The following is a 25,757-nucleotide window of genomic DNA, read 5'->3' as shown; positions in this document are numbered from 1 at the left end:
CTTGGCCAAAGACAGTTTGGTCCATTTGGTGGTTTTATTCAATGAATCCATGTTCCTGTAACAACAGCACCTCTGCTGGGAAGCTGGAAGGGGTGATGCATCTCTTAGGTCCAAGTCATGGGTGTTCATGGTTCCTTTGCAGAGGTTACTCGTTCTGGATCATATCCAGCTGGCCTGGCTTCACTGAAATCAGCTCGAACCAAAGCCCAGCCCAATATAGGTAATTCTGCATGTATTGGTTAGAGATGCGGCTGCTAAAAGTGGTGGCTTGATACTTGGTGTAGAAATGCACATAAAAGGCTCGCCATGTCTGTGCAGGAGACGGATGACATTGTTCAAGCTCTGCTATCTTGGTCCTCCAGCCAGAGTTTGATTATTTATTGAGCAACCTGGCTGGAGGACTGAGATAGCAGAGCTTGAACAATGTCATCCGTCTCCTGCAGAGGATTTGAGGCTTTATAAGATGGAGTTAGCCTGTGGGTGGCAACGGTGGTCCAAAAGACATTGCATTCAGTGTTTTGGCAGGTTGCAAGGAGGATTCAGCATAGCTAATAAAGGGTCACCTGATAGCAGACTATATTGTGCATAGTTTCTATGCTTTGGTTGGTCCCTTTTCCTGGGAAGAGGATGTCCCAGACTTTACAAAATCCAGCTGTTTATAGTGAGGACGTTAGCTTTCCGTTACTGGGCAGCCGTGGAAAGCCTGGCTGCTCTTAATAAAGAATGATCAAAGGCAGAGGTAATATTTTTTGTTTTCTTTTTTTGTGGCATGAAGATCATTTATTCTTTTCAGAGGGTATAAACTTTTCAGAGCAGAGACTATTGGCTTGGACAGTGGGCTGTTGGTGCTTACTGAATAATAAATAGTCATAATAATAACAGAGCATTGGTCCTATTGATATTGGTTTTCAAAGCCTAGTGTCTTGGTGACATTATAGTTTGACTCCAAGTGCCTAGAAGCAGTGACAAAAGGAGGGATGGCCATATATTTAGTGTGGAGGATTTAGGCTTCTGCCCTCGGGTTTGCCGTTGGTCAGCTGTGAGCCTTGGACAAGTACTCAATCTGTATAATGGAGACAGTTCTCTCGTCTTCTGGAGGCAAGGGTTAATTAACGTTAGCAAATGCCTTTGTGTGGAAAGCGGTGTACGTATGTGGAGTGGCGTGCACCCTCAGCAGTATTGCGAACGACACCAAGCTGGGGGAAGTAGTAGATACACTGGAGGGTAAGGCTGGGTTTCAAAGTAACCTGGACAAGCTGGAGGACTGAGCCAAAAGAAATTGCATGAAGTTCAACAAGATCAAGTGCAAAGTCCTGCACTTAGGATGGAGCAATCCCTGCACCGGTGCAGGCTGCGGGGGACTGGCTGGGCAGCAGCTCTGCAGAAAAGGGCCTGGGGGTGACAGGGGACTTAAACCTGAAGATAAGTCAACAGTGTGCCCTTGTTGCAAACTAGGTAAATGGCATCCTGGGCTGCATCGGTAGGAGCGTTGCCAGCAAGTCAAGGGCAGTGATCCTTCCCCTCTATTCAGCACTGGGGAGGTCACATCTGGAGTCCGGTGTCCAGTTGTGGGCCCCCCACAACAGAAAGGATGTGGGCAAATTGGAGGGAGTCCAGCGGAGGGCAACGAAAATGGTTGGGGGCTGGGGGACAGGACTGGTGAGGAGAGGGTGAGGGAAATGGGCTGATTTAGTCTGCAGAAGTGAAGACTGAGGGGGATTGAACAGCAGCCTTCACCTCCCTGCAGGGGGGCTACAAAGAGGATGGAGCTGGGCTGGCTTCAGTGGGGGCAGATGACAGGACAAGGAGCAATGGGCTCAGGCTGCAGCAAGGGAGGTTTAAGTTGGATATTAGGAAAAACTTTCTCACCAGGAGAGTGGTGAAGCACTTGAACAGGCTCCCCAGGGAGGTGGTGCAGTCTCCATCCTTGGAGGTTTGTAAGACCCGGGTAGACAAAGCCCTGGCTGGGATGGTGGGGCTGGGGCTGGTCCTGCTTTGAGCAGGGGGTTGGACTAGATGTGACCTCCTGGGGTCCCGTCCCACCCTCATTTTCTATGATTCTGTGATCTATGATTCTATAAAAGCAAAGTATTTCATTCCTTCGGTTCCCTGTACTACATAATAGTACTGAATATCCCAGCCGATGCTGCAGGTTCCTCTAATATCTAGGGTTTGAGGCATTCAGCTACAGCAGGGAATGGGTCCAGATCAATAGAAACGTCCAGGATCATGAAATCATCTCCTTGTCCTCATACTTACACAGAAGTAGGTGGCCTTTGATGCATATTCCCTTAAAGTGTCCTGTAAGATACAAGTCATGCAATTCAAAGCTCCTTCAGCCCTCTATCATCCTTCAACACACCCAATCCTATGTGAAAATGCATGCAGCTCTCAACCATGAAAAATAATAATAATGCTCCCCTCCCATGCCAAGTTTCCAGCTGTTTCCACATGTGCATCCCATACTTACCTCCTCTGGTGAGCCTGTGCCAGGACTCAGATTCAATAAAATGCCACACTAATCCACAGTCCTTTTTCATTAAATGACCAATTAAAGCTGGAGGAAAAGGGCTCTTACCATTATTATTTCAGTTGGGAACACAGTCCCTGTAGTGCTGTGCGTGGGGGTTTTTTTGGTTAATGCTTACATTATATACTGTTTTGTTATCTCTGCAATGTCACGCTGTGGCAGCTTTTCATGGCCTCGCTCCTCTCTCAAACCATAATTGTTTTTTAATTTTTTTAAGTACTTAGCACTTGCATGTTATTTGTCTTACAGCAGCATCCAGAGACCCCCAAGAGATCAGGTGCCATTGCCATTTCAAACCTCCACCTGTAAGTTTAAGGCACGAAAACACTTAAACCCTTAAAAAACAAAAACAAACCCTGATAAAAGCAGGGGCGAGGAGGGAACGGCCTGATTTCACGTTGCATTTTTAAGTCTGCAGTGATCACGTGCAAATGGAGGCGGTTGAATGGGTGGAAAGGGGGCCTCCACTTAAAAGCCCCCACACTGCATGCTAGATCCCCAATTAAGTCATTTTTTCCATGTTGTTTTCAGTCAGCTGACACTGGTTTTTAAGCCCATCTTATGAGTCAAGCTCTGTCTTGTGATGTTTTTTGAGTGTTCAGAGCAGACCGAAGCAGAGTCCCCTCTCGTCCAGCTGAAACTTTCTGGTCCCGCGGTCTTCAGCGGTCATTCGTGTCGTGGTCCCTCCAGAGCCAGAAGAAGTGTCCCCTCTCTGCCTTGCCCAGAGTGCCTTGACTCGACCCACCGCCACCTTTGCCCCTGGATCGCTTTCCAGAGTAATGAGTTAAACAGTGCAGTCGTTAGTCCCTCTGCATTTTCCAGCCATCAGCAGTGCATGTGTCCAAGCCTTTCATGTTGGGAAGGATGCATTCAGTGGAAACTTCTCACTTGCAGGCTTTTCTGGGGCCAGACACGTTATAAATTTCAAAAGGGAAAAAAAAAAGCTCTTTGCAAACCTCCTTTGCTGGCGGGCGTGGGAATATTAGTTAGAGCCTCCGGAGCCAACTGGCCCGGGGATTTCGTTCCACTGTTGCAAACGCTTGTGATTTTATAATGATCAGCACGACGTGCGGTGTCTCTCGGAAAGCCCTGGCACCTGGAGTCAGGGGATTCGACTTCCTTTCACAAAAATCTCCTAGGTTTTTTACCCAGAGCAACCAAGGGGCAAAATCTGGGAGTCGCGCTGCACGGACCTCTGGAACCCAAAGTATTTCACGCCACTTCTGCATCCAGCCATTGCAGCCACCTCGGGGTGGTGATTTGGACAGGCTAATTAATCCTGCTGCTGGACTGGAAGCGTAATAGGCAGTGCAGGCAGACTCATTAGGTGTCCTGGGCACAGTGGTGCATGAGTATGGCTACCTGAGTATGGCCCGTGGCTACCTCCCACCTTGGGACAGTAGGTCTGCATTTCTAGTGTAACCTATAACCCAACTGGGGATGGGACTTTCTGGGGGGACCCTTCAGAAAAGGTTCAGGATGGAGCCCATGCTAATAGCTGGTGGCCGGTAGTCCATTTAATGGCTGCTAATTAGAAGGGGGGACTCCTTATCAGCCTAGCTGCACTCTTTGCCCTTAAAATTTAGACCCCCTAAAGCCTCCAAGGCCTGGAGGCCAGTGGAGAGAATAGAGCGTTTGTTCATTTTTGAACAGCCCTTGTGATTTTTAAGCCAATCTCTTGACATTTGAGGAACCTGCCTCAGCACGGTGGATCATCTGAGGCTGTCATACGCCTGTCCTCCGAGTGAATCCAGGACTCGCGGCAGCCCCCGCTCGGTTCCCGTCTCGGGGCCAAAGAGTCAGGCCCTCATTTCTCCCTCGCTCGGTGTTTAGTCATGTCCACTCAAAGGGGATTTCTCCGGCAAAGCCGCCGTGGTTTCTAGCCACTGAAAGTCGAGCGCCGCGACGGCGTCTCTTCTGGAGCGAGAAGCGGAGGGACGCGGTGTCGCTCATCACCGCTGAGGGTCTTGGCCTGGAGCTGCCGGCCGTTGGCAGAGACGTCGCTGGGTTTTCCTGCCACCTTGCCAACTCTTGCGAGCCGTGCAAGACTCGTGGGAGCGTCTCGCATGATCTCAGGGTCCTGGCATCAGGACCCGCTACGTTTCCCCGACTCAAATTGGCTGCCACCTCCGTTGCTTGCAAGGAGGCAGAAGCCAAGCTGTCATCAGCCACCATTCCCCTAAGATGTTGCATGTGGGAGCGACCACAGTTCATTGTTTTCGGTTGGGCTGAAACCAGGCAGCCCTCGGGGGAATACGGCCTCCTCCTGGGATGCCTGCTTGATGGGCCAGGTACACGCCCCGGATAGGGAGAGGGGCTAAGGATGCAGGCACAGAGGTGTGCAAGACCTGTGCATGATGGTGGGAGGATGGAAAGGGTTGGGGTTGCCAGGAGGATGTGAAGCTCAGGGAAATGAAGAGGAGCAAAAAATTGCAAAGGGTACAAGAGGCTGAGTGGGAAATGCCAGGCGTTGGTGCACTGTATAGAGCAGGCGAGCGGGGATGAGTGTGAGCAGGGGAAGAAGATGTATGGGCTAAGGAGGGAGATAAAGGTGGACAGAGAAGGGCAGCACTATGGGGAAGATGGGCAGAAGGGATGTCCCCCCACCTCAAGAAGGCAAGAGGTTGGATGGAGACAACTGGCTGACAGCGAGGGCGCAGCTTGGCTTTCGGAAAGCAAAATATATTTTTGCTGAACTCTCACCATTTTTAAGACTGGGAAGGCCGTAGCCCTGAACCTCGGACACTTGAGGTTGGCAGCAGGGCCCGCGAGCGGCTTGTGAGTGAAGGCAAGGAGGGGCGCACTCTTTTTTGCAAACGCCATTGGCATAAAACACTGTGGTTTTCCTCTGACTCGTGATGAGCATGGGGCCAGCCCCAGGAGGAGCTGCTGCCATGTGAAGGGCCGTCCATCCATGTTTGGTGTTTTCCATCCACGCATTTCTCTCCCCGTTGCCTGTAGCAACGGAAATAACACGTGTTGCCGTCATAAAAGATTTGCAGAGTAACCTTGCATTTTATTGATATTTTGTATTAGTCATAGCCTCGCAGGTACAGCTGCTGGGTTTAGCTTTCCTACAGTGTCCCCTACTGCTTGGTCAAGAAATCCATTTAAATATATGTATATAAAAGCCTTTATGGACTCATAAAGCACAGAAAACAATTGAGAAGTGAAAGCCTCTTATGGGGAGATTTGCTGGACAGCCGGCTCCGAAATACAGACACGGCATCAGTTCATAAAAGGAGGTGACTAGCTGCAGCTTGGCGTGAAACACCTGGAGCCAAGTTCAGTGGTCCCTTAAATGAGGGAGTAGATGGTACCTTGGATGGACATTGGTCAATATATGGATGTCATGGGATATAGCAGAAGCATATAAACCAACAACATTACAAAAAAGGTCATGCTCCTGTTTGCTCTTTCTCATCATATAAGAACAAGAGAGCTACTAATGACATCAGAAAGCAAGGATTTCTTAAGGTGATCTCTTTTGTTGAACCAACTGCATAGCTGGGATACAGTTAGGCAAGCTTTTGAATGCAAGGCATTCTTCATCGGGTCTTAAGAAATCCCTAAGGAAACCCTTGCCTCTCACATAATTTCTGGACCATGACAGCTAGGACATCAGTCTTATGCTACCTTCAAAAAGCAGTGCATTTGAAAATGATAAACGGCCTCTTCTTACATTTAAGAGAATGTTAATCTGTGCAAATCACTGCTGGAAAATGACGGAGATCAAGGGCAGAGGCTTGGAGAGTTAGATGAATAGTAGGAATGGCTCCAGGTCTGTTAGGCAGGATGTGAAGCATAAAAGTGATTCAGGATTCACAGCATAAGGCAAACCCGTAGTGATGGGCCTTGGGTAGGTTATTGCATAAATTGCTGCTTACAGGGATTCTCACGGCGTCCTCTGCAACGCTGGGTCCTGGAGGTCCCGTTGTTGCAAAGCTGGGGTAGGGGGTAAGTCCGTCATTAAGCCATGCACAAGTTCAAGTAGACCAGACTCCATACAGGCCATTATGCATTTGAATACGTTCTCCTTCTGCAGCCACCATGGAATTGAAATCCTTTGAGAAGACCGCAGTTTACTCCAGTACTCGCGGTAGTCAGCAAGGTCCCATGATCATGATGTTAGTGCAGTGCCGGCATTTGCGAGGGATGAGTCCCAGGTGAGAGCAATCGAGTGCTGTACTTTTAGGTTTGGCCCCGATGAAAGGATCCCGTTTTGGACTAACCAGGGATCCCGGTTGCAGCGGCCCGTGCAGCAGTACTGGAGATCCTCCCAGCAAGCCCGGACTTCACTTGTTGGTTGAATCTGCCTCAATGTTTGGCCAGGCGCTGGCAGGGACCATGTGAGAGCCTTTGATTTTCAGTTCCTATCCGGCGGTGTCTAACGCTTTTGCTTTGTTTCTCTTTCCTCCCCACACCCCGCTCTTCCATCAGACCTATGAACAGAACGAATGGATAATCCACTTGGCTGGAAAGCTGCTGGCTAACGAAGAGGAGGCGTTGTCTCTGATGGCGTTCAACCCGTTTGAAGGCAAAGCACCTCCCCGGTAAGGCTGTTTCACTAATGGTGACCTTGAGGCACAACACGCTGCTTTATGGTTTCTCACTAGTGCATACGCGTCTGTTCTTCAATGTGCATTTTCATGTCGTGGCATGGCTCTTTTAAAATTGAAGAGACAGCTGATCAGAGCCGACACAGAGACAGTAATCTTTTCTAAGCACCTTTACCTTCCTAACATTTTTTTGGATGTGAGTTATGCTGATGTTGAGAAAATCCCCAGGCAGGTCCGTAGGGGGATCCATGTTGCGTCCTTTGGACAGAAATCTTGACCGTTCATACGTTTTCCTGCTTTTTGCCCTGATCAAGTAAGAAAGCCATTTTAAGGAGCTACTGAAGTAATACTCTAGAGGGATACATGATTTATGTTTCCTTACCAAAAAAACCTTGGTGTTGTCAACATGTTTTAGTGATTGTCATCAACCCCCTAAAAACGGCAAGTGAAACCTGAAACATTTCTGTTCAGACCCAGAAATTACTTACAAAAGGGACTTTTGCCCCCCCCACAAAAATATCTCTTTTGTCACCAAAGACATTTTTAACTGGGGGGCAAAGACCCCTCCGATTCGCTTTCCCACTGGCTCTAGTCCTAGTACTACGGCCTTGAGGATCTTAAGGTGCATCGTCTGAGATTGTTTGAATATTTTCACCAGCCCTTTATCACCACGCAGCCGCTTGTCTTACTGCAGTCGTGCAGACGCCTTGCTTTGCCGATCGCACTTCCCCGCAGGGGGCTCTGATATTATATTGAGCGGCAGGTGCGATAGAGAACCTGACTGCAGATCGAACACGTTTTATTTCACCAAACTATCCGTATAGCAGAACCAGACAGCGGTTCACGTTTGGTTCAGACTTGTTCTCCTCGAGCATTGGTAATGCACATTTATTCTCCTTTCGCCTTCTTTTCCTCTTAGCAGCATGAAGCAAGCAGAGGCAGTGCACTGCTTTGGGGCCAGGCCCCTACAAACGTATCACGTGGAGGATTGCCTAGAGCCAGGAGACTTGCAAACGTAACAGAGATCTCATAAACTCTAGTTTATTGTTCGGGCCGTGTTATTGGGCAATATCACAGGTTGTTCACTTACACAGGGAGTGGATCTGTTACGTCAGAGTAATTACTTCTTGGATGGGATCCAGGAAGGTGCTTGGGGAAACTCCCATTCATTATTCCTGCAAAGGTCACTCTGGGAAATAGCAGCATGTCCCTTGCCGCTGAAGGATACAACCTTAATAATATTTGCAGAGAGTGTTTCGGCACTGATTAGCCCTGTTTGCTTTTGCTGTACAAATATGGTAAGTACAAATGTTTGTCCCCAGGCAGTACAAAAAGGAGCATGGTGCAGAATGGTGCCGTTTTGTAGCCTCAGGTTTGTCGCGTGCTTTCACACTGGTCAGATATGTGCTCCCCCAGCAATGCCTGGCCACACTCAACGACTCCGTGTCCCGAGGTGCTGTTTGTTGGGATGCTCAGTACCAGCCCTGGCAGCATCCATGGCAAAGAGCTGATAACTCCTTTGGTCTGAAATTTGCTGTGGTGCAAATTTGCTCCAATACACCACTTGTAACCTGTGCTGGAGTTGCTCTCCAGGTGTCCAACCCAAGGTGCCCCTTCATAGCAAGGGACATTTGGTTTATGTGCAGGTGCCTGGGGTGGGTTGGAGTATCAGCTTCCAGCGAGCTATGTAACATCCCGTGCATTATCCCTGCGTATGCAATCTCAGGAAATTTTCCATGTAGCCTGTATACTTGGGCTGGAAGGATGTTGAGTAGAGCTCACTTTTAGTGTTTTCCAGTGTTGCTGATTTTTTTTGTTTTATAACCAGTCCTGAGGGCTGGCTGGCCTGGGGGCTTGTTAGCAGAATTTGGAGCCGTTAGACACCAAGCACCAGCCCGAACCAGGTGCCCTTGTAGGTAGCAACCCAGAGTCGTTCCTGTCTGCTGGCTGCGGGCAATAAACAGCTCTTGCAGTTGATTAAAAGGCAAAAGTGTTTGGTAATCAGAAAAGCTGTTTATAGCTAGGCTCCCCCCAATGCCATAAACATTGTTCCTATTGTTCTGTGAGGTCTCAGTAATAGCCATATGCAAACCCCTAATACATTTTGCCTCAAGAAAATAGATATCATTTCTTGTCTGGTGAGGATTCATCAGAGATGAGCTGCATCTTTCCAGGGTCATCGTGTTCAGAGTAACTAAGCGCAGAGTGAGTTTAAACAAATGAAAATAATATTGCAGGATGGATTGAGCTGATGTTACATTTTTTTCCCCCCAGCCTGGGATTGGTTATTTATGGGGGTTTTCACCAGGTGAGAAAATGATCCTTTCATGCGTCTTCTAAGAATAAGTCTTTAGCAACAGTAGCGTCTTTTAGGATCGGCAAGTTCCCTTTAGGATCAGCAATGGGAATGTGGACGGGTGTCATGAAATGCTGTGTGGGTTTGATGACATCTGTTGCAAACCTAACCCCCTGTCTATCTTGCTGACCTTGGTCTTGGTTCATCACTGAGATCCTCTAGTTTCAGACCAACATTGCTTCTATTTTCACTATTTCCTATTATAAACCAGCTGCTTAAAAAGTCTGGGCCCACGTGATCTGGTGTGTGCACTCTTGAGGTGTCCAGTGCATTTTTGGACAATGTAAAATAATAAAGAAGAAGAAATATTTTTTCAAATTCTTGTTTTTGGTCCAAATCGAAGCCCAGACCCACAGTCTGCATGGGGTTCTCTTTTTAATGGGTCAGTTCAAAACATGCTGAGCGTTGGCAGAGGTTGGTTTTCCATCGGGATTCCTGAGTTTCGGCATACATGGATCCTGGGGTTTGACCCCTCTCTTGTAGAATCGGGCCAGGATAGGATTGAGGATCAGCCCTTCATCCTTGCTTTGGCTGTTGCTTGCTTAGCCCTTGCATTTCACCCACAGTAATTAAAGCAATTGGATCCATTTCCCTTTATGCTTCTTATGAACGTTGAATTTCTACTACTTGCTGGTGGCATATTGTTAGAGGAACTCTTTTAATCCAAGGTAAAACTTTTTACTTGGGTGTTTTTTTCCCCCCCACTTGCTAATTTTCAAAGTAACCAATTCTTTGTTTGCATTTAAACATTCAGCTGAAGCAAGCCAAATCCTGTGGATCCAGACAGGCTGTGGCTGGACCGCTGTGCCCATGCTCAGCCTTGTTGGAAATCAGTTGTGCTGTTGGAGCTACTTCTGTAGATTAGATTTCAAGACTACATCCAAGCGAACCCGAGCATGAACCCGCCCAGAAATGGATGATTCTGTTTTCATTGTTCAAGCTGAACTGGAGGGGAAGAGAACGGCAATAATGAATATAAACGTCATGAGCACCCATGGTTGGAAAAGCAGGTTTCTTGGAAGTGTCCATCTGGATGCCAAAAACACCAAGACACCAAAAATTACTGTCCACTTTTAAAATTATTGGTGATTTTTGCAGGGGATGGATGGAGCACACAGAAACTAAAATCTAAGTCTTGGCAGCAGTACTTAAAGAGAGAGAGAGTTGCTCCCCATATTGTACAGTGAGGTTTCTGGAGTCATTTCAATCTTATAGACTCGGGGTGGGGTTGTACAGACCCCCTGAGTCTATAAGACTGAAAGGACTCCAGAAACTGTACAATATGGGGAGCTACTTGCCCACAAACTCCAATATTCATCTGTCTGCTGCAGATCTCTAGCACACCTTTCCCTCCCCACTGTCCAGCTAATTATTCTGCCCACTGAGGTTCTGTTCCACTTCGGTAGCTGGGTGGAAAAAGTCTAATTTTCCTACTATTTTCCCCCTGCATCCTAAAGGGAATTTTGAGACTTAATTATTTTCATTCCCTGCTAGACTAAATAATTAAGGGACGGGACTGTTTTCCATAAGAACATCAAGTTCCACACTCCATGGAGTTTATTCTGCTAATGGAAACTCTACACCTCAAATAGCCAGGGGACTTTGAAAATGAGTTAATGCCTTCAAAATGAAATTTCTGAGACCAAAGTTTGCAGGTTTCTTTACAACTCTAAAAATTATAGTAGTTTTTCAAGTGTGATAAACTTAAAATGAAAAACAGGTGACTGATTAAAAATGAGCGCATTGTTGAGTGCGCAGCCTAATTGAGTGTGAAACTTGACTTCAAGCACAGTGCTGTTTATGGAATGTAGATGTACAAACTATTATTTTTGCAGTGGATAGTTCATAAAATATTAGCCATCATAAATCTAAATGGTAGGATTTCATCTAAGAAATTAATAAGTGTTTTAACACGCAGTCATGGAGCTGTAGCAACAAAAAAAAAATCAGGTCCTGCTTACAGGAAGTGGGGGTGGAAAAAACATTTCATTTCTCACTTCAAATGTTTGGCGTCTCTGATATTAAAACAACGTCCTTTCCTTTTGGATTGTCAGGCCCCCCTCTTTTTGTTGCAAACCTGCAAATAACCAGCTCACTCGCAGAGTTTCATCCAGTCATTATAATTGTTTGGTTAAGATGCTTCAGTCCAGCTTTAAAGAGCCTGGACCTTGAAAATTCAGTGTTATTCACCTTGGCTATATCTTTCAGTCTGTTTTTGTTCTCGCAGAAGAACACAAGCGGCTGGTATTATATAGTGTTCATATTCTGTTGATAGTTCTATTCCCATAGTGTTCCTGTTGAATTTAATCTCCTGGTTTTTAAGTAGCCCCAAGACTTAACATGTGTATATTGGGTCAGCTCCGCAAGAGGCATAAATCACTCTGTTGACGGTTCAGGAGGCCAGGTATGTTCTTAACCCACATTAACAAACCTGTGGTTCGTAGCGCAAGGTGAAATCTTAGTGAAGACCCAGCAGGTTGTTCAGAAGGGAACAAGGCTGCAAGTGGCAGTTGGTGGAAAGAGGTTTTCCTGCCTTGCAAAACTTTTTCCAAGACTTCAGAAATTCTCCCATTCTGCATGGGCAGGAAACAAAGACCTTCTTCTGAGGCTGTTCCCGAAAGACGTTAAAGGGGAGCCATACCAGCCAGAGTCCAGTGGTCCCAATCCACTCCGGGTATGTGAGAGACTCAAGTCCAAGGGCTGAGTTGGTCTGGACTTAATTTCCCATCACTTGTCTTGGCTTTCAAAGTCTTGCTTTTACGTCTCAACAGCTCTGGCACAGGAGAACAGACACAGGCTTCATCCCAAACGAAGGGGAGAAGTGGTGCAGGTTTCTTATGAAGCTCCCTGTCCAGATTGACCTTCTCTTTGACTGAGTTTGGGAGCCTAAGGCTTAGCCCGTGCTCTCCTGGGGTTTTACTCAGTTTTGCTTCCTGGCTTCCCAGGATAATTCTTTCATTTTAAATATTCTTGCGCTAGACGGATTGAGAAGAATGGGTCTGTTATAAAAACTATGGCTGCACATGCACTTTCCCCAACGTCATGGCTAAAAGTATTGCTGGAAGTCGACGCAAGGATACGCTGCACCCAGCATGGCCTGCATCACCTGTCACTCATGGCACTAGCCAAAATATTTTCCATACAAGTTTTCTATTGCAAAATACAATCTTCTCCAAACTGAAACGGTTCATAGCAATAAACTGAATTTTCCGTGGTGAAAAGATGTCAGAACAAAGCATTTTGACCATCTCATTTTGGTTTCAATCAGGTAAAGCTGGTTCACTTTCACATTATCAGTTCATTTGGTCTTGTCTCACATGTAGAAAAAAAGCCTGTTCATGTTATATTGAATTCACGTCATATTTTGAGGAGCTCAAAATGAAGCATTTCTATGTTCCTGTAACAAAAAGACCTGTTCATTCTGAATGGAAGTTTTATTGATTGTTGTTGTTGTTGGACATCTCACCCCTTTTTTAGGCTCTTCAACTGTAAAAAAAAACCTAATGTCAAAATGTCAGGATTTTGTGCAAGAGGCAAACTCCACTTTCCAACCACTCGAGTCATTGGCAAATGCTGGACATTTTCAAGGTGGCAGGAAGTCCTTCTCAGATGCCCTCAGCTAATGTGCTCCTCTCTTATTTCTCCATGGCCATGGCTGGGGACCTGTGTCTGAGCCTGCAAAGCTTCATGTCTCATTTATACTCAAGCAATTGCTTGGGCAGCATCTTTCTGCCTCTATTAGCTGCTGTCGCAGTCACTTGTCTGCATCCCAGCTGAGCAAAGCCGGGGAATGAGAGGGGAAATCAGGCCCTGTTTTCACCACTGGCATTTGGGTGTGTAACCCCTGTGCTCATGTGAGCTTTAAGTGTAGTCCTGGTGCTGGTGGTGGACCTTCCTTCAGACCTTAGATGAGCTGTGTCCTTGGTCCAGCATGGGATGCATGTGGGCAGACACCAGCATCCATCCAGCCGACGTGGGAGTTGCTCTACTTCCAGTTCAACCGCAAGCTTAATCGTGGGGTGAAACACTCCCTATGCTGCATTAGACCAGAGGTTGGAGTGGCTGCCCACCACCAGGTCCCTCTGTGGCGCACCGGGGAACCACTCATCTGCTCCCAACCGCATGATCCTGGTGTTTAGCAGGGTGGTCCACGCTGGGTTGCCCCGGCTCTTGGAAGCTGAGCTGCGTTTGGGGGAAATGAAACCAATCTCACCTTTATTCAACCATGACACGCTGAGAGACACGTCCACTGTCAGAAACCGTGCCCCTTCGTGCTGCTCCATCCACCTCCGCTCTTAATGGCTGCAGTGTTAGCACGTCGGGCCCTCCTGCAGAAAGATGCTCGTCTAGGCTTGGGAGGGTCTGCCGCAGATTTCCTTGGGCAATTTTGGGCAAGTCATTTAGCCATTCCAAGTGTCAGTGCCTCCTCTGCAGCACTGGGGCATCAGAAGCATTTCAGAAGCGCCGAGGATAAAGCCCCGCAGTGATTGCGAGCCGCTCGGATACGACCGTCACATCAAAGAACATTAGATAAAGAGAAGACAGCGGCAAAGAAAAGCAGCCCGTAAAACTACCATTCTTCTCGTAACAGTTCTCAAGCCAAAATGAATTTATGGCCTCGCTTGCTAGCAGAGCTGGCATAGCCAAGAAGAGCTCGGGTGGCGGCTCTGCTGCTTTAATGAATTTGTGCTTTCCAGCACCACGTATTCTCTGATTTACAGTGGAGCTGGGGGGGACCCTGAGATATCATAACAAAATTCAAGAAGCACTCGTGTTTGGGTTTCTCTCCCCCAGCCCTCTCTGCCCCGTCAGGCCATTAATTCTCCCAGCAAACGCCATTCCTGCTTTTTTCCCCCCTCCAAAACCCCTCAGCTGTTACAGGGAGACAGCTGCACCCTCTGGAACTAATTACAGCTGTCTTGGAGATTTAGGCCTTGATCGTAACAACTCGAATATTGCTGCTAATTTTTAACACGTCCAGTTGGAAGATGTCATAATAGGCTGATATATGAGAAAATCTTAAAAGCACTACGGCACAGCTGCTACCGGGCATCTGGCACGATGAATTGTCAAATACGGGTTTAAAAAATAATGTTTTTTTATTTTTATTTTTAGTCTTTTCCACCCCGGTGTAAGTTGTACATATGGAAGGTGAGCAGGGATGAGGGGGTCTGTGTTGCCGCTCAGGAAGGCCGTGGCACATGCTCTGTACATGTGCCATTACATTTTCGTGGCGACTTATGTGGTTCCCGGTGGGTCCTTATCTGACTGGCTTTGCAGAACCTCTCGTTTCTGTCTTGATCCCTGAGATATTGGGTGCTGTCCTGCTACATAAGCATTTGGATGCCTAATCCTGCCAAAGGAGTCTCTGCTTTTCCAGGCACCCTTGCTGCTCTTACGTGAGACGATCGGAGAGAGTTTCTGGTGACCGTGCTGTGTGACCCAGTTTAGCCGACCCGAGCCTGTTATTTGCCCTTTGTAGGATTATTTTATGCCATCACAGCACTTAGAGATGATCTCACAGAGAAGCCATGACATTTGCTCCAATTTGGTCCGTCCAATCTGGTTTCCTGCCTTCTACCATTGGTTGGTACCTAGCACTTCAGTGAGCGCGTCTACATGAGACCGTTACTGTGCATTAGCCTAGTAACACTGCGCAGTAACCAACGGTGCCAATAGCCTCTGGTGCAGTGTTACTAGACTCGTGCGCAGTACGTGTCACTAAATAACCGTGCACCGTGTAACTGGAGGTACTGTGCATTTACTTAGTACTTTATTAAGTGAGTACTCGACTAAATGCACCATACCTAAGATGCATTAATGAACGTGTAGACGCACCCAGTGAGAGGCAAATATAACCCAGTCTTCATTCACTGGGTAAGTCCTAGGGAACTGTATGGAGTTCCCTTCCTTGACCCCTTTAATTACCCACTCTGAAGGGCGAGCAGCAGGATGGAGACAGACGGAACAACTGGCCTGGACTAAAAAGCGAAGCCGAGAGTCTTACTGCTCTGGAGGGCTCTGTTGCAATGGCTCCATTTGTCCCACAGTCATTGTCCCCTGAATAAAACAGAAGTCAACTGCTGTTTAGCTCCAGCCCTTCAGGATGGAGCAGACCCGTGGAACGGTTGCAGTGAACCAGCCTGACAGGCCGTAAGTCCCTGTCCAGTTTAAATTGGAGTAGTTGTTTCATCTGTGCATACACTTACCTGGCTTTGTTCAGCGTGTAGCATCGGTGGTGTTCATCGACTCTCCTGACAATGCAGTTTTATGGCTGTTTGAATGCAGCGAGGGTTTTCTCCCCTCCTTGCTGCAGCCGCAACATTCCTGCATGTTAAGGAAACATAAGCCGGCAATAGAGCTCTCCCCCAGCTGTCACCATCTTTCCTGTTTCCAGCAAAACTAAGAAATGCCTCCTTCTGCCTCATGCCTCAGATGCAGCCAGACAGGGGTATGCTGTTCAGAGATCTGCTTTGTAGACCTCATCTGGGCTATGGACTTCTCCCAAGTTTTCAGGTTGCCTTTTAAAACAAGGAGTGCGATCTGCAAATCCTTCCATCAGAAAGCAGAGTGCACATCATGGGGCACAGGCCAGCTTTGCAGCATTAGCCAGGGGTCTGCGTGGGCCAAACCAGTGCTACAGGTTGAATAAATTGAAGGATCTGATCTCACCACTGAAGAGCAGGGGTGACTTCTGCCATCCGTCTTCTCCCCGCTACCATCCCCTCGCAGGTGGGCACACCGGGCAGACAGGTGGCAGGTGCATCCCTGAAGTTTAGGGCAGACAGGCAGTCTCCCAGGGGATGGGAAGGCAGCTGGGAAGAGCTCTACCAGGCATCCGTAAACTGCATGGGACCCCTGGCTCACGTGAGCCCGTGCGAACATGTCCCATAAACTGCACCGCCTAATTTGTCTTCTCAAAGCATGTACCTGATAACAGTGAAAACTGGCCATAACCAGGGATCCTGGTTTTCTCTGTTTAAAAAGAACAAACAAACTCAATTTTCAGTTTAAAAAAAAGTAATCCACATTTTTCCAAGATTAAAATGAAACAACATTAATATATAGATATAGATATGTATATAGTAATGATATTTATGGAAGTAGAAATGGAAGTAGAGCAATTCCCATGTCAATGGGATGGGTGCTGTTGTCTGCCCACATGGGGATAGATAGATAGATAGATATAGATATAGGTATATGTCTGTGTATATATGTGTGTATATGTATATATGTGTATGTTTGTGTGTATATATATATATAGTGGTGTTTCATTTTAATCATGGAAAAATGTGGATTTTGCATTACTTTTTTTCAACTGGAAATTGGGAGTTTTTTTAATTGGAGAAAACCAGGATCCCTGGTCATAACCGAACAGATAGCTGCCATCAGCTGCAGCAGCAGGGCTGGGTAAATGGATTTGGACTTGTTCTAAGGGCCACGCGCTCTGGTGGTTTCTCCAGCAGAGTTTTTAAGTTCCTAATATCTTACAAAAGCTCATCATTGATTTGAAACCAATGTCTTGGTCCCAGAAACGCCAGGTGTTTTTTCCCCCACTCGGAGCTTAAAAGCTCCACAGGCTCGTGCGAGCCTGGGGCACAAAGGACTCGGATACAAAGCGTGCGTGGTTCATGGTGGTTTCCTGATCTGCAGGCACCCACGTACGTGTGAGACTCGCTTGACTTCCGAGCTGCGCTTGTAAAGTCTGTGAGCACTGAAGCGGGTGTTCATGCTTTCATGGCATTCCTGAAAAGGTGCGGTCTGTCCCTGAGCCCTGGGGTGAACAAGGAGTTCGTGATGATTATAAACCGGGGTGATGGCGGAGCCCTGGAAAGAGACACCCCAGGGTAGATCCAATCCAGCACCTTTCGGGAGCCGCTCATAACTCCGGTACCCCACGATCGGTGGTTTTTAGGTGTGTGAACCTTTGTGACGGTCCCACGGGTACACATCATGCTTTCCCTGTACCCGCATCCTCTCGGCAGCACAGACATTGAGGTGAGGGGCTGTAGGGGTCCTACAGCCCATGGCATCCTTCTTGTAAATGCCACAAAGCCTCCAGCAAAGGGCTCCGATCATGCATGACATTAGGAGAGATTTTCTTTAGTGTCCTCAGGCTCACACAGGGCACTGCAGGCTTGTAAGAGCAATTAGGAATCGGAGCAATACTTACAGCCTTCAGCTCCTGCAGACTTGAGAGCGGGCATTAATTTTGTCGTGCAAATAGCATGAGTAGCTGGGGGTATTGAGCCAGGAGAGCTTTCGAGCTGGGTCAGGGAAGGATCTTGGGGTCAAGAAGTTTGCCAACCAGGTCTGTATTGAAGCCTTTGCCCAGAAGCCACTCTTCACTTCTCTGGTTTTCAACCAACTCCGATAAAGAATGGCTTGGCATCTAGCAGCTCCTGTTGAAAACGTGCATAGGGCAAATCTAAACTGTTAAAATGATGCATTTGCCAAAAAAGAAAAGGACTTTTCTGTGTTTTGCATTCCAGCACTTGACTTGTCCACTCGTTCTCATTTTCCTGGGAAAGAAGACTTCCTCTGACCAGTAAAAAAAAAAAAAAAAAAAAAATTAATCCATGTTTGTTTGGAGGCTTTTTGGAGAGGTGGGGGGCAGAAAAGGGGTGGTGGGGCCATTCAGTGTAATAGTAAGTCCTGGCCAGATTTTTAATGGTGCATCCAACGTTTCCAGTCACTGCGGAGGCTTCATAACAGGACTAAGTCTGTTGCTCCCTATATTTTCCCTATAGTGAAAATAAAATAAAGACCAGTACATGCTGTCCTGTCCCTGGCTGCTGTGGCCCTGGGGGGCAGCCCATATCCTAGAGCAGTGGTTTTCAATGTTTTTTTCATTTGCAGACCCCTAAAAAAACATTGCATGGAGAAGTGGACTTCTTTGAATTGTAAGTGTGGGTATTCACCTACTTTTGATTGATCATAGTCATCTTTCACGGGCCCCTCAGACATCATCTGCGGACTTCCAGGGGTCTGCGGGCTGCAGGTGGAAAGCCAGTGTCCTAGACGAAATCTTGCTGGAGTTCAGCCATTTGTGTTTGAATCCATGCCCCGGCATCAATCTTTCCACCTGTTAGGATCATGAGGGCTAAGCTGGGCAGGTGTTCCCATTTCAGAGCCTTTGGTAGCCTCTAGGGGATTGAGAGCTAATACTTGAGTGTAATTGTTAGGTGGGGAGCAGTGCAGAGGCCCATTGGGTGGGGGGAAAAGGCACCTTGCATTGGTCTTGCAGGGATGCTCAGACTGTTGGTATCGACCATCAGAAGCGATCCAGTCCATCCCCCGCCGGTGGCATGAGAATCACCATGACACGGTGGTAGAGAGGGGTGAGAAGGAGCTTTCCATCCTGAGATCCAGACAAAGGGCTCTGAGGCACCCCAGCCCCTTGCACACCTTTGGAAAGTTGCAGCCAGCAGGAAAATGGGATGACTTGGCAGGTGGGTTTACATGATGATGCTACCTAACGCTAAGCAAACGCTCCCTCGGGTACCAAAAGCAACAGAACCACATGAGCATGGTGCTCCGTCACCATCCCCATCCAAAGATGCTGTTGCAGCTGGCGTTGGCATCCCTGATCTAGCAGCAAAGCCATGACACGGTGGCGCTGAGCTCGGTCCTTACCTGTGACCCTGGCAGGTTCTGCATTGCTCTGCAGCTCTTCTCCGGACCTGAGCTGGGTCGTTGAAAGCCAGCTTGGGTGTCTCTGCACCAACGGGTGTCACAACACCAGTGTGGACATGCCCTTATCAGGGCTTGTCCTCTTCGCTCCCTTTGACTCTTTGGGAAATCCCTCTCGGGGTGCATGCCCAGATTCAAGAGAGAGATATGGGGGAAAATAGGGGAATGGGTTAGGTTGTTTTTCCCCATTGGTTTTTTGCAGCATTCTTTAGACCCTGAACTTTAGAGGCTGAAATGCCTTCAGATACAAACGCAAACTTTCGGCCACAAAAATGCAGCTTCGGTTGCGTGTGGTTCCTTCAGTGCTCACACGGTTCTAGTTTTACACGCCGATCCCTTTGATAGCCAGCGTTTTCATAGACAGACAACATATGGGATGGATCAGACCAAATCAGATGATAGATATTATTTAAATTGGGTGGACCGGCCCGTTTGAGACAGGGCTTCGCTCCAAAGGGCTCATCCAACAGGCCCGAGAGGTTGGGGGCAGGGAGGATGAGCTTGTGGGATGCAGGAGACCTGAGTTGGGGCCTGCTATAGGCTTCCAGCCTGACCTCTGGACCCGGCATTCAGTTTCCCTGTGCGTGGCTTTCCCATCTGTGAAATGGGGATATAGGGAGGCTTCCCTGCCAGCTGGGGACCAGAGAGAGGCCTCCCTGCCAGCATGCCCTTGCTGCAAAAAGGCAAACCGCATCCTGGGCTGCATGACTAGCATTGCCAGCAGATCAAAGGCAGTGATCCTTCCCCTCTATTCAGCACTGGGGAGGCCACATCTGGAGTCCTGTGTCCAGCTGTGGGCCCCACTACAGAAAGGATGTGGACACATTGGAGAGAGTCCAGCAGAAGGCAACAAAAATGGTTTGGAGGCTGGGAGACAGGACTGGTGAGGAGAGGCTGAGGGAACTGGGCTGATTTAGTCTGCAGAAGAGAAGACCGGGGGGGGATTGAATAGCAGCCTCCACCTCCCTGCAGGGGGGCTGCAAACAGGATGGAGCTGAACTGGTCTCAGTGGGGGCAGATGACAGGACAAGGAGCAATGGGCTCAAGCTGCAGCAAGGGAGGTTTCGGTTGGACATTAGGAAAAACTTTCTCACTAGGAGGGTGGTGAAGCACTGGGACAGATTACCCAGAGAGGTGGTAGAGTCTCCATCCTTAGAGGTTTTTAAGGCCCAGGTAGACAAAGCCCTGGCTGGGATGATGTAGCTGGGGCTGGTCCTGCTTGGAGCAGGGGGTTGGACTAGATGTGACCTCCTGAGCTCCCTTCTACCCTCATTTTCTGTGAGTCTTTGGGGACCTCCCAAAGATAAATCCATTAATATTTGCGGTGTGCTTCCTAATAGTGGTGTATGCCACAGTTGTGCCTAGAGGCCCCCAGTTGGGATGCAGGCACAGAGTGAATGAGTCCCAGCTCAAAAAAGCTGACGAAGGTGGAGCTTAGAGCACGAGGTTCCTCACTCCCAGCCCAGCGCCTTTTCCAAACTGCTTTTTTCTTCCCGATGGCCCGTGGCCCTTGATCACCTGCATGTATGAGCTAAATGCATCTCTTCTGATGCAGACAAGGTTCTTCGGGTGAGTCTGATATCTTTTATTAGACCAACTCTCTTCTGATGCTGCCCTTTTTGCAGGAGCGATCTGATCTGCTCATTTTGCTTCCCATGGAAAGGGAGGTCAGCAAAGGGCAGCTGAGGTTGAAAGCAGCTGGGAACACAGCACGGGGGCCCCGTTGCCGGCTTGACCCTGGCTGGCTCATACCTGACAATTAAGGCTTTTCGAAAAAGTTGGATATGTTTGCAGAATCCAAAAAGCAATCAGGCAGCACAGCTTTTAAATCTATAACTATCTCAGAAAAGGAGCCTGCGGGCGAGCCGGGCCCATGCAAACGTCGATGCTCGGTAATGCTCTAATTACCAACAGGAAATTTTGTGCTCCTGTGAAGCAAACACGGTGGGAGTAACACTTCAGCCCCCAGTCAGTTTTTACTGGCCTACAGGAAAAAAAAAAGGGAAAAAACCCAAACCCTGAATATAATTAAAGCAGCAGCTGCGGGACAGTGATGGAATCCAGGTTTCTGTGCGACAGCGAGTGTGAGCAGGCCTGCAGCACTGGGCACGAGGAGTTGTGAACGCCTTTAGGTGTGAATAGCCGTTCTCCCAGAGCCGTCCGTGGAGGTGGACGGTGCCAGGGTGAAGTGATGCAGGGTCTGGCACCCGCTGTCTGGTTAGTGATGGGAGGTATGGGGCTGCTTGGCTTGCTCCTGCTCTGCAGAAGGCCTTTGCCTTGTTCAGAGAGCTGTTGCATTTGGTTCCCAGTCTGCTGGGTGAATGAGCCACCCCGGCCGTAAATGCTTTGTAAGTGTTTAAATGATGCACGCCTATAAGAGCCCCATCCTGCTCTTTGGTGGGCAGAGGTCAAGGGGACAATAGGCCTCTTTCTGTGTCCATCCAAGCCGTCTCCCATTATGGGTTGTGTCTGGGGCTGAACAAGTTGCCATGCTCAATGGGAAGGAGCAAATGGGTGTCGTGAACCAACGGAAGAAGTGGAGAAGAGGAAACTGAGACCCAAAACCGAGGGACAACATTTTTTTGCAAATAACTAGTTGGTCTAAGAGACTTCAGTCAAGACATTCAAGTGTTGCTCACAGCAGAGCTGCTGCTTTCAATTCAGCTGCATTTGCCGCCTCCCTGGCCTTTTGCTGCAAACTCCCTGTCGTATCTGAGTCCCAAAAATATAGAGCAGCCTCCCTAATTAGTTTAGCAGCAGGACCTGGTTTTCTAGCAGCCCGAGAAGGCAGCTGTGCAGTGGCAGCGTCCTGCTTAGTAGCAGGGTTTGTATTTTAGTACTGAAGCAAAGCAGGTTTAAATGAGCTTTGACATGACTGTGACGTTTTTATGTTGCTGGTTGTTTGATTAACTTGCCCGGCCAGTGTCACGATGCGATGCGATGCGATGTGCTGCAAGCAGGGCCCCCTACGCCCCCGGACAGCGGTGTTATCCTCTCTCTTGTCAGCATGGCCTACATCAAGGGGCAGGAAGAAGGGGGTGAGCGTAAACCAAAACGCAGGTGCAGATGCCCCGTGCAGCCTCCGAGTGTGTTTCATCAGACTGATGAATGCTTCTTTCTGCACTGTTTCTTTCTTTTCTTTTTTTTTAATCTCCTTCTCTGGGCAGCCAAAAGCCAGATCTGCTCTTAGCCTCTTTAATAAGCTATCAAGCAAAAGAGTAGTCATTTGGGGTTGGGTGGCTGGGAGTAGGACATGTCCCCTGGGGAAAGAACCAGTCATTTGTTTTTTTCTTATGGGGGGGTGAGGAAGAAATCCGTGTTTTATGTTGGGGCTCTTAAGGAAGATGCTAGCCGAGCATGTGTGGAGCACTGGATGGTTATATTGAAGTGGGAGCTTGTCTTTGCAGGCGCTAGAAGGAACTCAACATACATTGCTGCTTTCTTAATGTTACTTTTCCAGGCAAGCAACTGCCATAAGGATGCTTTGGGATTGTGCACGGGACAGGGGGACCAAGGATGGGTGAAGAGGAGGGACTTGAGCCAGGGCAAATAGGAAGAAAGTTGGGAGCCATGCAAGGAGGGAAGAGGGAATGGGGACCGTGAGGGCCCTTGAAGCAACCTCTGTATTAAACCGCGGTCCACGTGGATTGCAAACGGTAGCCAGCGCCCTTCTCCTCTGCGTCATCGCTGCTCGAGTTGGCAGCAGACCAAAGGCAGCGCTTCCCAGTGCTTCCCAATGGGTCTTGAAGCAGGAGGCAAGCAGCCAGGTTGCAAACACCACTGCTGAGATCAGGAAGAATATTTTACCTTGAACTTGATTGTAACGGCGCTATGTTTTCTTCCTTCCCCAAAGGTGGGTCAGAGGCGAGCACTTCAAATACAAATTTAGCCAGCCCAGAGGCAAGCACGCCGGCGAAGGGAAGTGGTGGATTCGGAAGAGAATTGGGCCGTACTTTCCGCCAGTCAATCTCCAGGGTCTGAAGAGGTTTTATGAGGACAGGAACTGGCCGTACCCCGCGCAGAATTGACAAGAGGAGAGTCATAAAGGACAAAAGCTGTCCATTTCCACTGAGCTCGTGTTTCTCACTTCCTGTATTTTTATATATACATTTGATGGTTCCTTGCCAGGCTGTTTCTCGACTGTCATGTCCTGCCTGGCTTGGCCTATCTTTGTCACCCTGTTTGTCCATCGCTCTTTCCATCTGTCTTCCTTCCTGTTCTGTCTTTCTGATCTCTTAAGTAAATTGCTTGCTCGAGAGGTGGCCCAAATTTTGCCAAATTCTCGGTTGCAGCAGTGAGCTGAGGCAAAACCGTTGACAGCTGACACATCGTGCCATTGCATTAGGTCTGAGATCTGGGTTTACTCAGATTCAGGTAGGTATAACGATAACAATTTTAAATTCAATGAAATATGATCCAGGAAAAAAAAAAACGTGGCTCCTTTCTCACCTCTGTCTACCTTGCAAACTGTCTGGGCCCAATTCTTTTATGTTAAGTGATTGAAATTGGCCTAACCGAGTTCAGACTTTATCTTCAGAATGATATATGGCATGTTGGGAGATGAGCTGTCCTTCCAGTCTGGATGTGTTTGGTGTCCCCACATAGGACAGTTGCAACGAACCTGCAGGCGAGCTTTGCAGAGGTTTTTTTCTGTGTGCCGGTCTCGTTCCGAGCCCTCCGAATTCATAGTGAACACAGCCAACTTAATTTGGAGCATGCTGTGTATTCATGTTTGGCTTGAGTATCCCTTCAGGCACAGGTTAAGAAAGGTGGAAGCTTCTAAATCCAAAGGCAGCTTAAGGGTTTTCTTTCAAAAGGGGCTTACGCTTGCTCGCAGCTTCCCTGCAGAGGGCTCTAGACATTTTGCAGCACTTCAGGGAACATGCTAATATTTCCTTCGGCACTCACCGTTGTTGTGCTGGGGGTGGGTTTTTTTCCCCCTCTAAGCAAATGTCTAGCCCCCGGTGAATAAGTTTTATTAACCCCGGGAAGGTATCAAGCAAGCAGACTGAGAGTAACACCAAACAGACTTACCGAGGGACTCCTCCCACGCAGCAGATATCCTCCTGCATCTCTCGTCTCCAGACTGTTCCCAGGCACAGATGGGTTGTCTTCTCCCTGCCATCACAAGCACCTGCATCCTCTATTTCTTTTGCATGATATCCTCTGTTAACAAAGCCTGTTGCTCTGTTCTTGATCTCCTAGCTGGTCTGAGCCAAGATCCTCTCTAATTCAGCCTGACGTTACGGACTGGAGGTATGAATCACTTGGGGGGGCTCTGTGTTACGGAGGCGGTCAGAGCTGGGGGGAGTCATGATCCCTTCTGGCTTGGAAATTGCTGCGAAGGGCAGGTGTATTGCTCACCTTGCAGTGTGACACTGATGTATATTCTCTCTGTATATTCTCAAGTCTCTAAGAGCAAGCCAACTTCCAGCGACTTGGCAGGGACACATCGGGGGAGAGGAGAAAACAGCCTTTCCCCACTCAGGGAACTACATTCAAAAAGGGTTTCATTGCTCCTAAGACGTGGCAGCCTCTACTGCGCTTGTGCCAACCACAGGTATCAGTCAGAGGTCAATGTTTCGACTTCTCTGCTAAGCATCACTGCTCTGAAACACATCATGATGTCCCACAGATTGCAGTAGTGAGACACCACGCTCCTCTTCGAGGCTCACCCTGGGCCGTGGCGTGGTGGAATGACTGTATGGTGGCAGGACGGTCGTTGCTAGCTGTGGTTGCATGGTGGGTATCATCCCTGTTAAGTGCTCGGACGTGGTGACGGTCAACAGCACATTAAACATTCACGAGTAAACTTTATCGCACTGATTTCTGCTTGGTCTTTGATGGCGAGAGGGAGCCTCTGCAAGCACTTCTATTTCCAGGCGTTGTTACACTCCGTTAAGACTTCACATTAGCCCCTGCAAGGACCTACAGGCTGCTCGTGGAGGCCTATTTTTCACCTTCTTGCTTCCCTCTGAAGACCTCACATCTTGGAGACAATCCTCCAGGTCATTAGCACTAAAACACCTCGCCTCCTGGGTCATTTTTTCCAGCCCAGACACCAGACACCCCCGAGGCAGGGCACCGTGGAGCTACGGTCACGCTGCCCTCGTGGCCCAGGTGCTTACCTGGATGTGCAGGTTTCAATGACAGCAGCAATCCCATAGTTTCCTGCTCCTGATTTGCACCTTTTGTACACACCACTTCCTGTCCTTACCCTAATTACTCTTGTCTATAATTAGAGCCCAGCACAGAAGAAGAGCTCAGTCCTCTACAGACAGAGATTCCCAGACGGACTCAGCTTCGGGAGGAGGAAGTACCATGTGGACAGCCGCGAGGTTAGATCTAGACGAGGAGGAGACTTGCATGGGATCACAGAAGTCAGGTTGGGAAGGACCTTGTAGATCTTCAAGTTTGACCCCCCGCCTGAGCAGGAGAAAAACCGGGCTCAAATGAGTCCAGCCAGGTAGGCATCAAGCCTCTCCTGAAAGCCCCCCAGGGTAGGAGCTGGCACCACTTCCCTTGGAAGTTGGGTCCAGCTCCTAGCCGCCCTGACCGTGAAGTAGTTCCTGCAGATGTCTAATCTAAACCTCCTCTCCAACAACTTGTGGCCGTTATT

The 25,757-nt window shown here is 48.4% G+C and overlaps 1 protein-coding gene across 1 annotated transcript in view; it reads left to right on the top strand.

The window, feature by feature from the left end:
• The window catches only part of LMF1 (lipase maturation factor 1), a 293,630-nt gene extending 268,675 nt beyond the window's left edge, over positions 1–24,955 (top strand). Inside the window, exons 12-13 of the mRNA XM_019542136.1 lie at positions 6,971–7,083; positions 22,992–24,955. Coding sequence (XP_019397681.1) covers positions 6,971–7,083; positions 22,992–23,166 — 288 coding nt within the window. The 3' untranslated portion in view covers positions 23,167–24,955. The remainder of the gene's footprint in view (positions 1–6,970; positions 7,084–22,991) is intronic.
• The last annotated feature ends 802 nt before the right edge of the window (positions 24,956–25,757 follow it).

The sequence above is a fragment of the Crocodylus porosus genome, unplaced genomic scaffold, assembly GCF_001723895.1.
Source record: "Crocodylus porosus isolate Cpor-Errol unplaced genomic scaffold, CroPor_comp1, whole genome shotgun sequence".
Classification (NCBI taxonomy): Eukaryota; Metazoa; Chordata; order Crocodylia; family Crocodylidae; genus Crocodylus; species Crocodylus porosus.
This window is presented reverse-complemented; position numbering and strand designations above follow the sequence as displayed.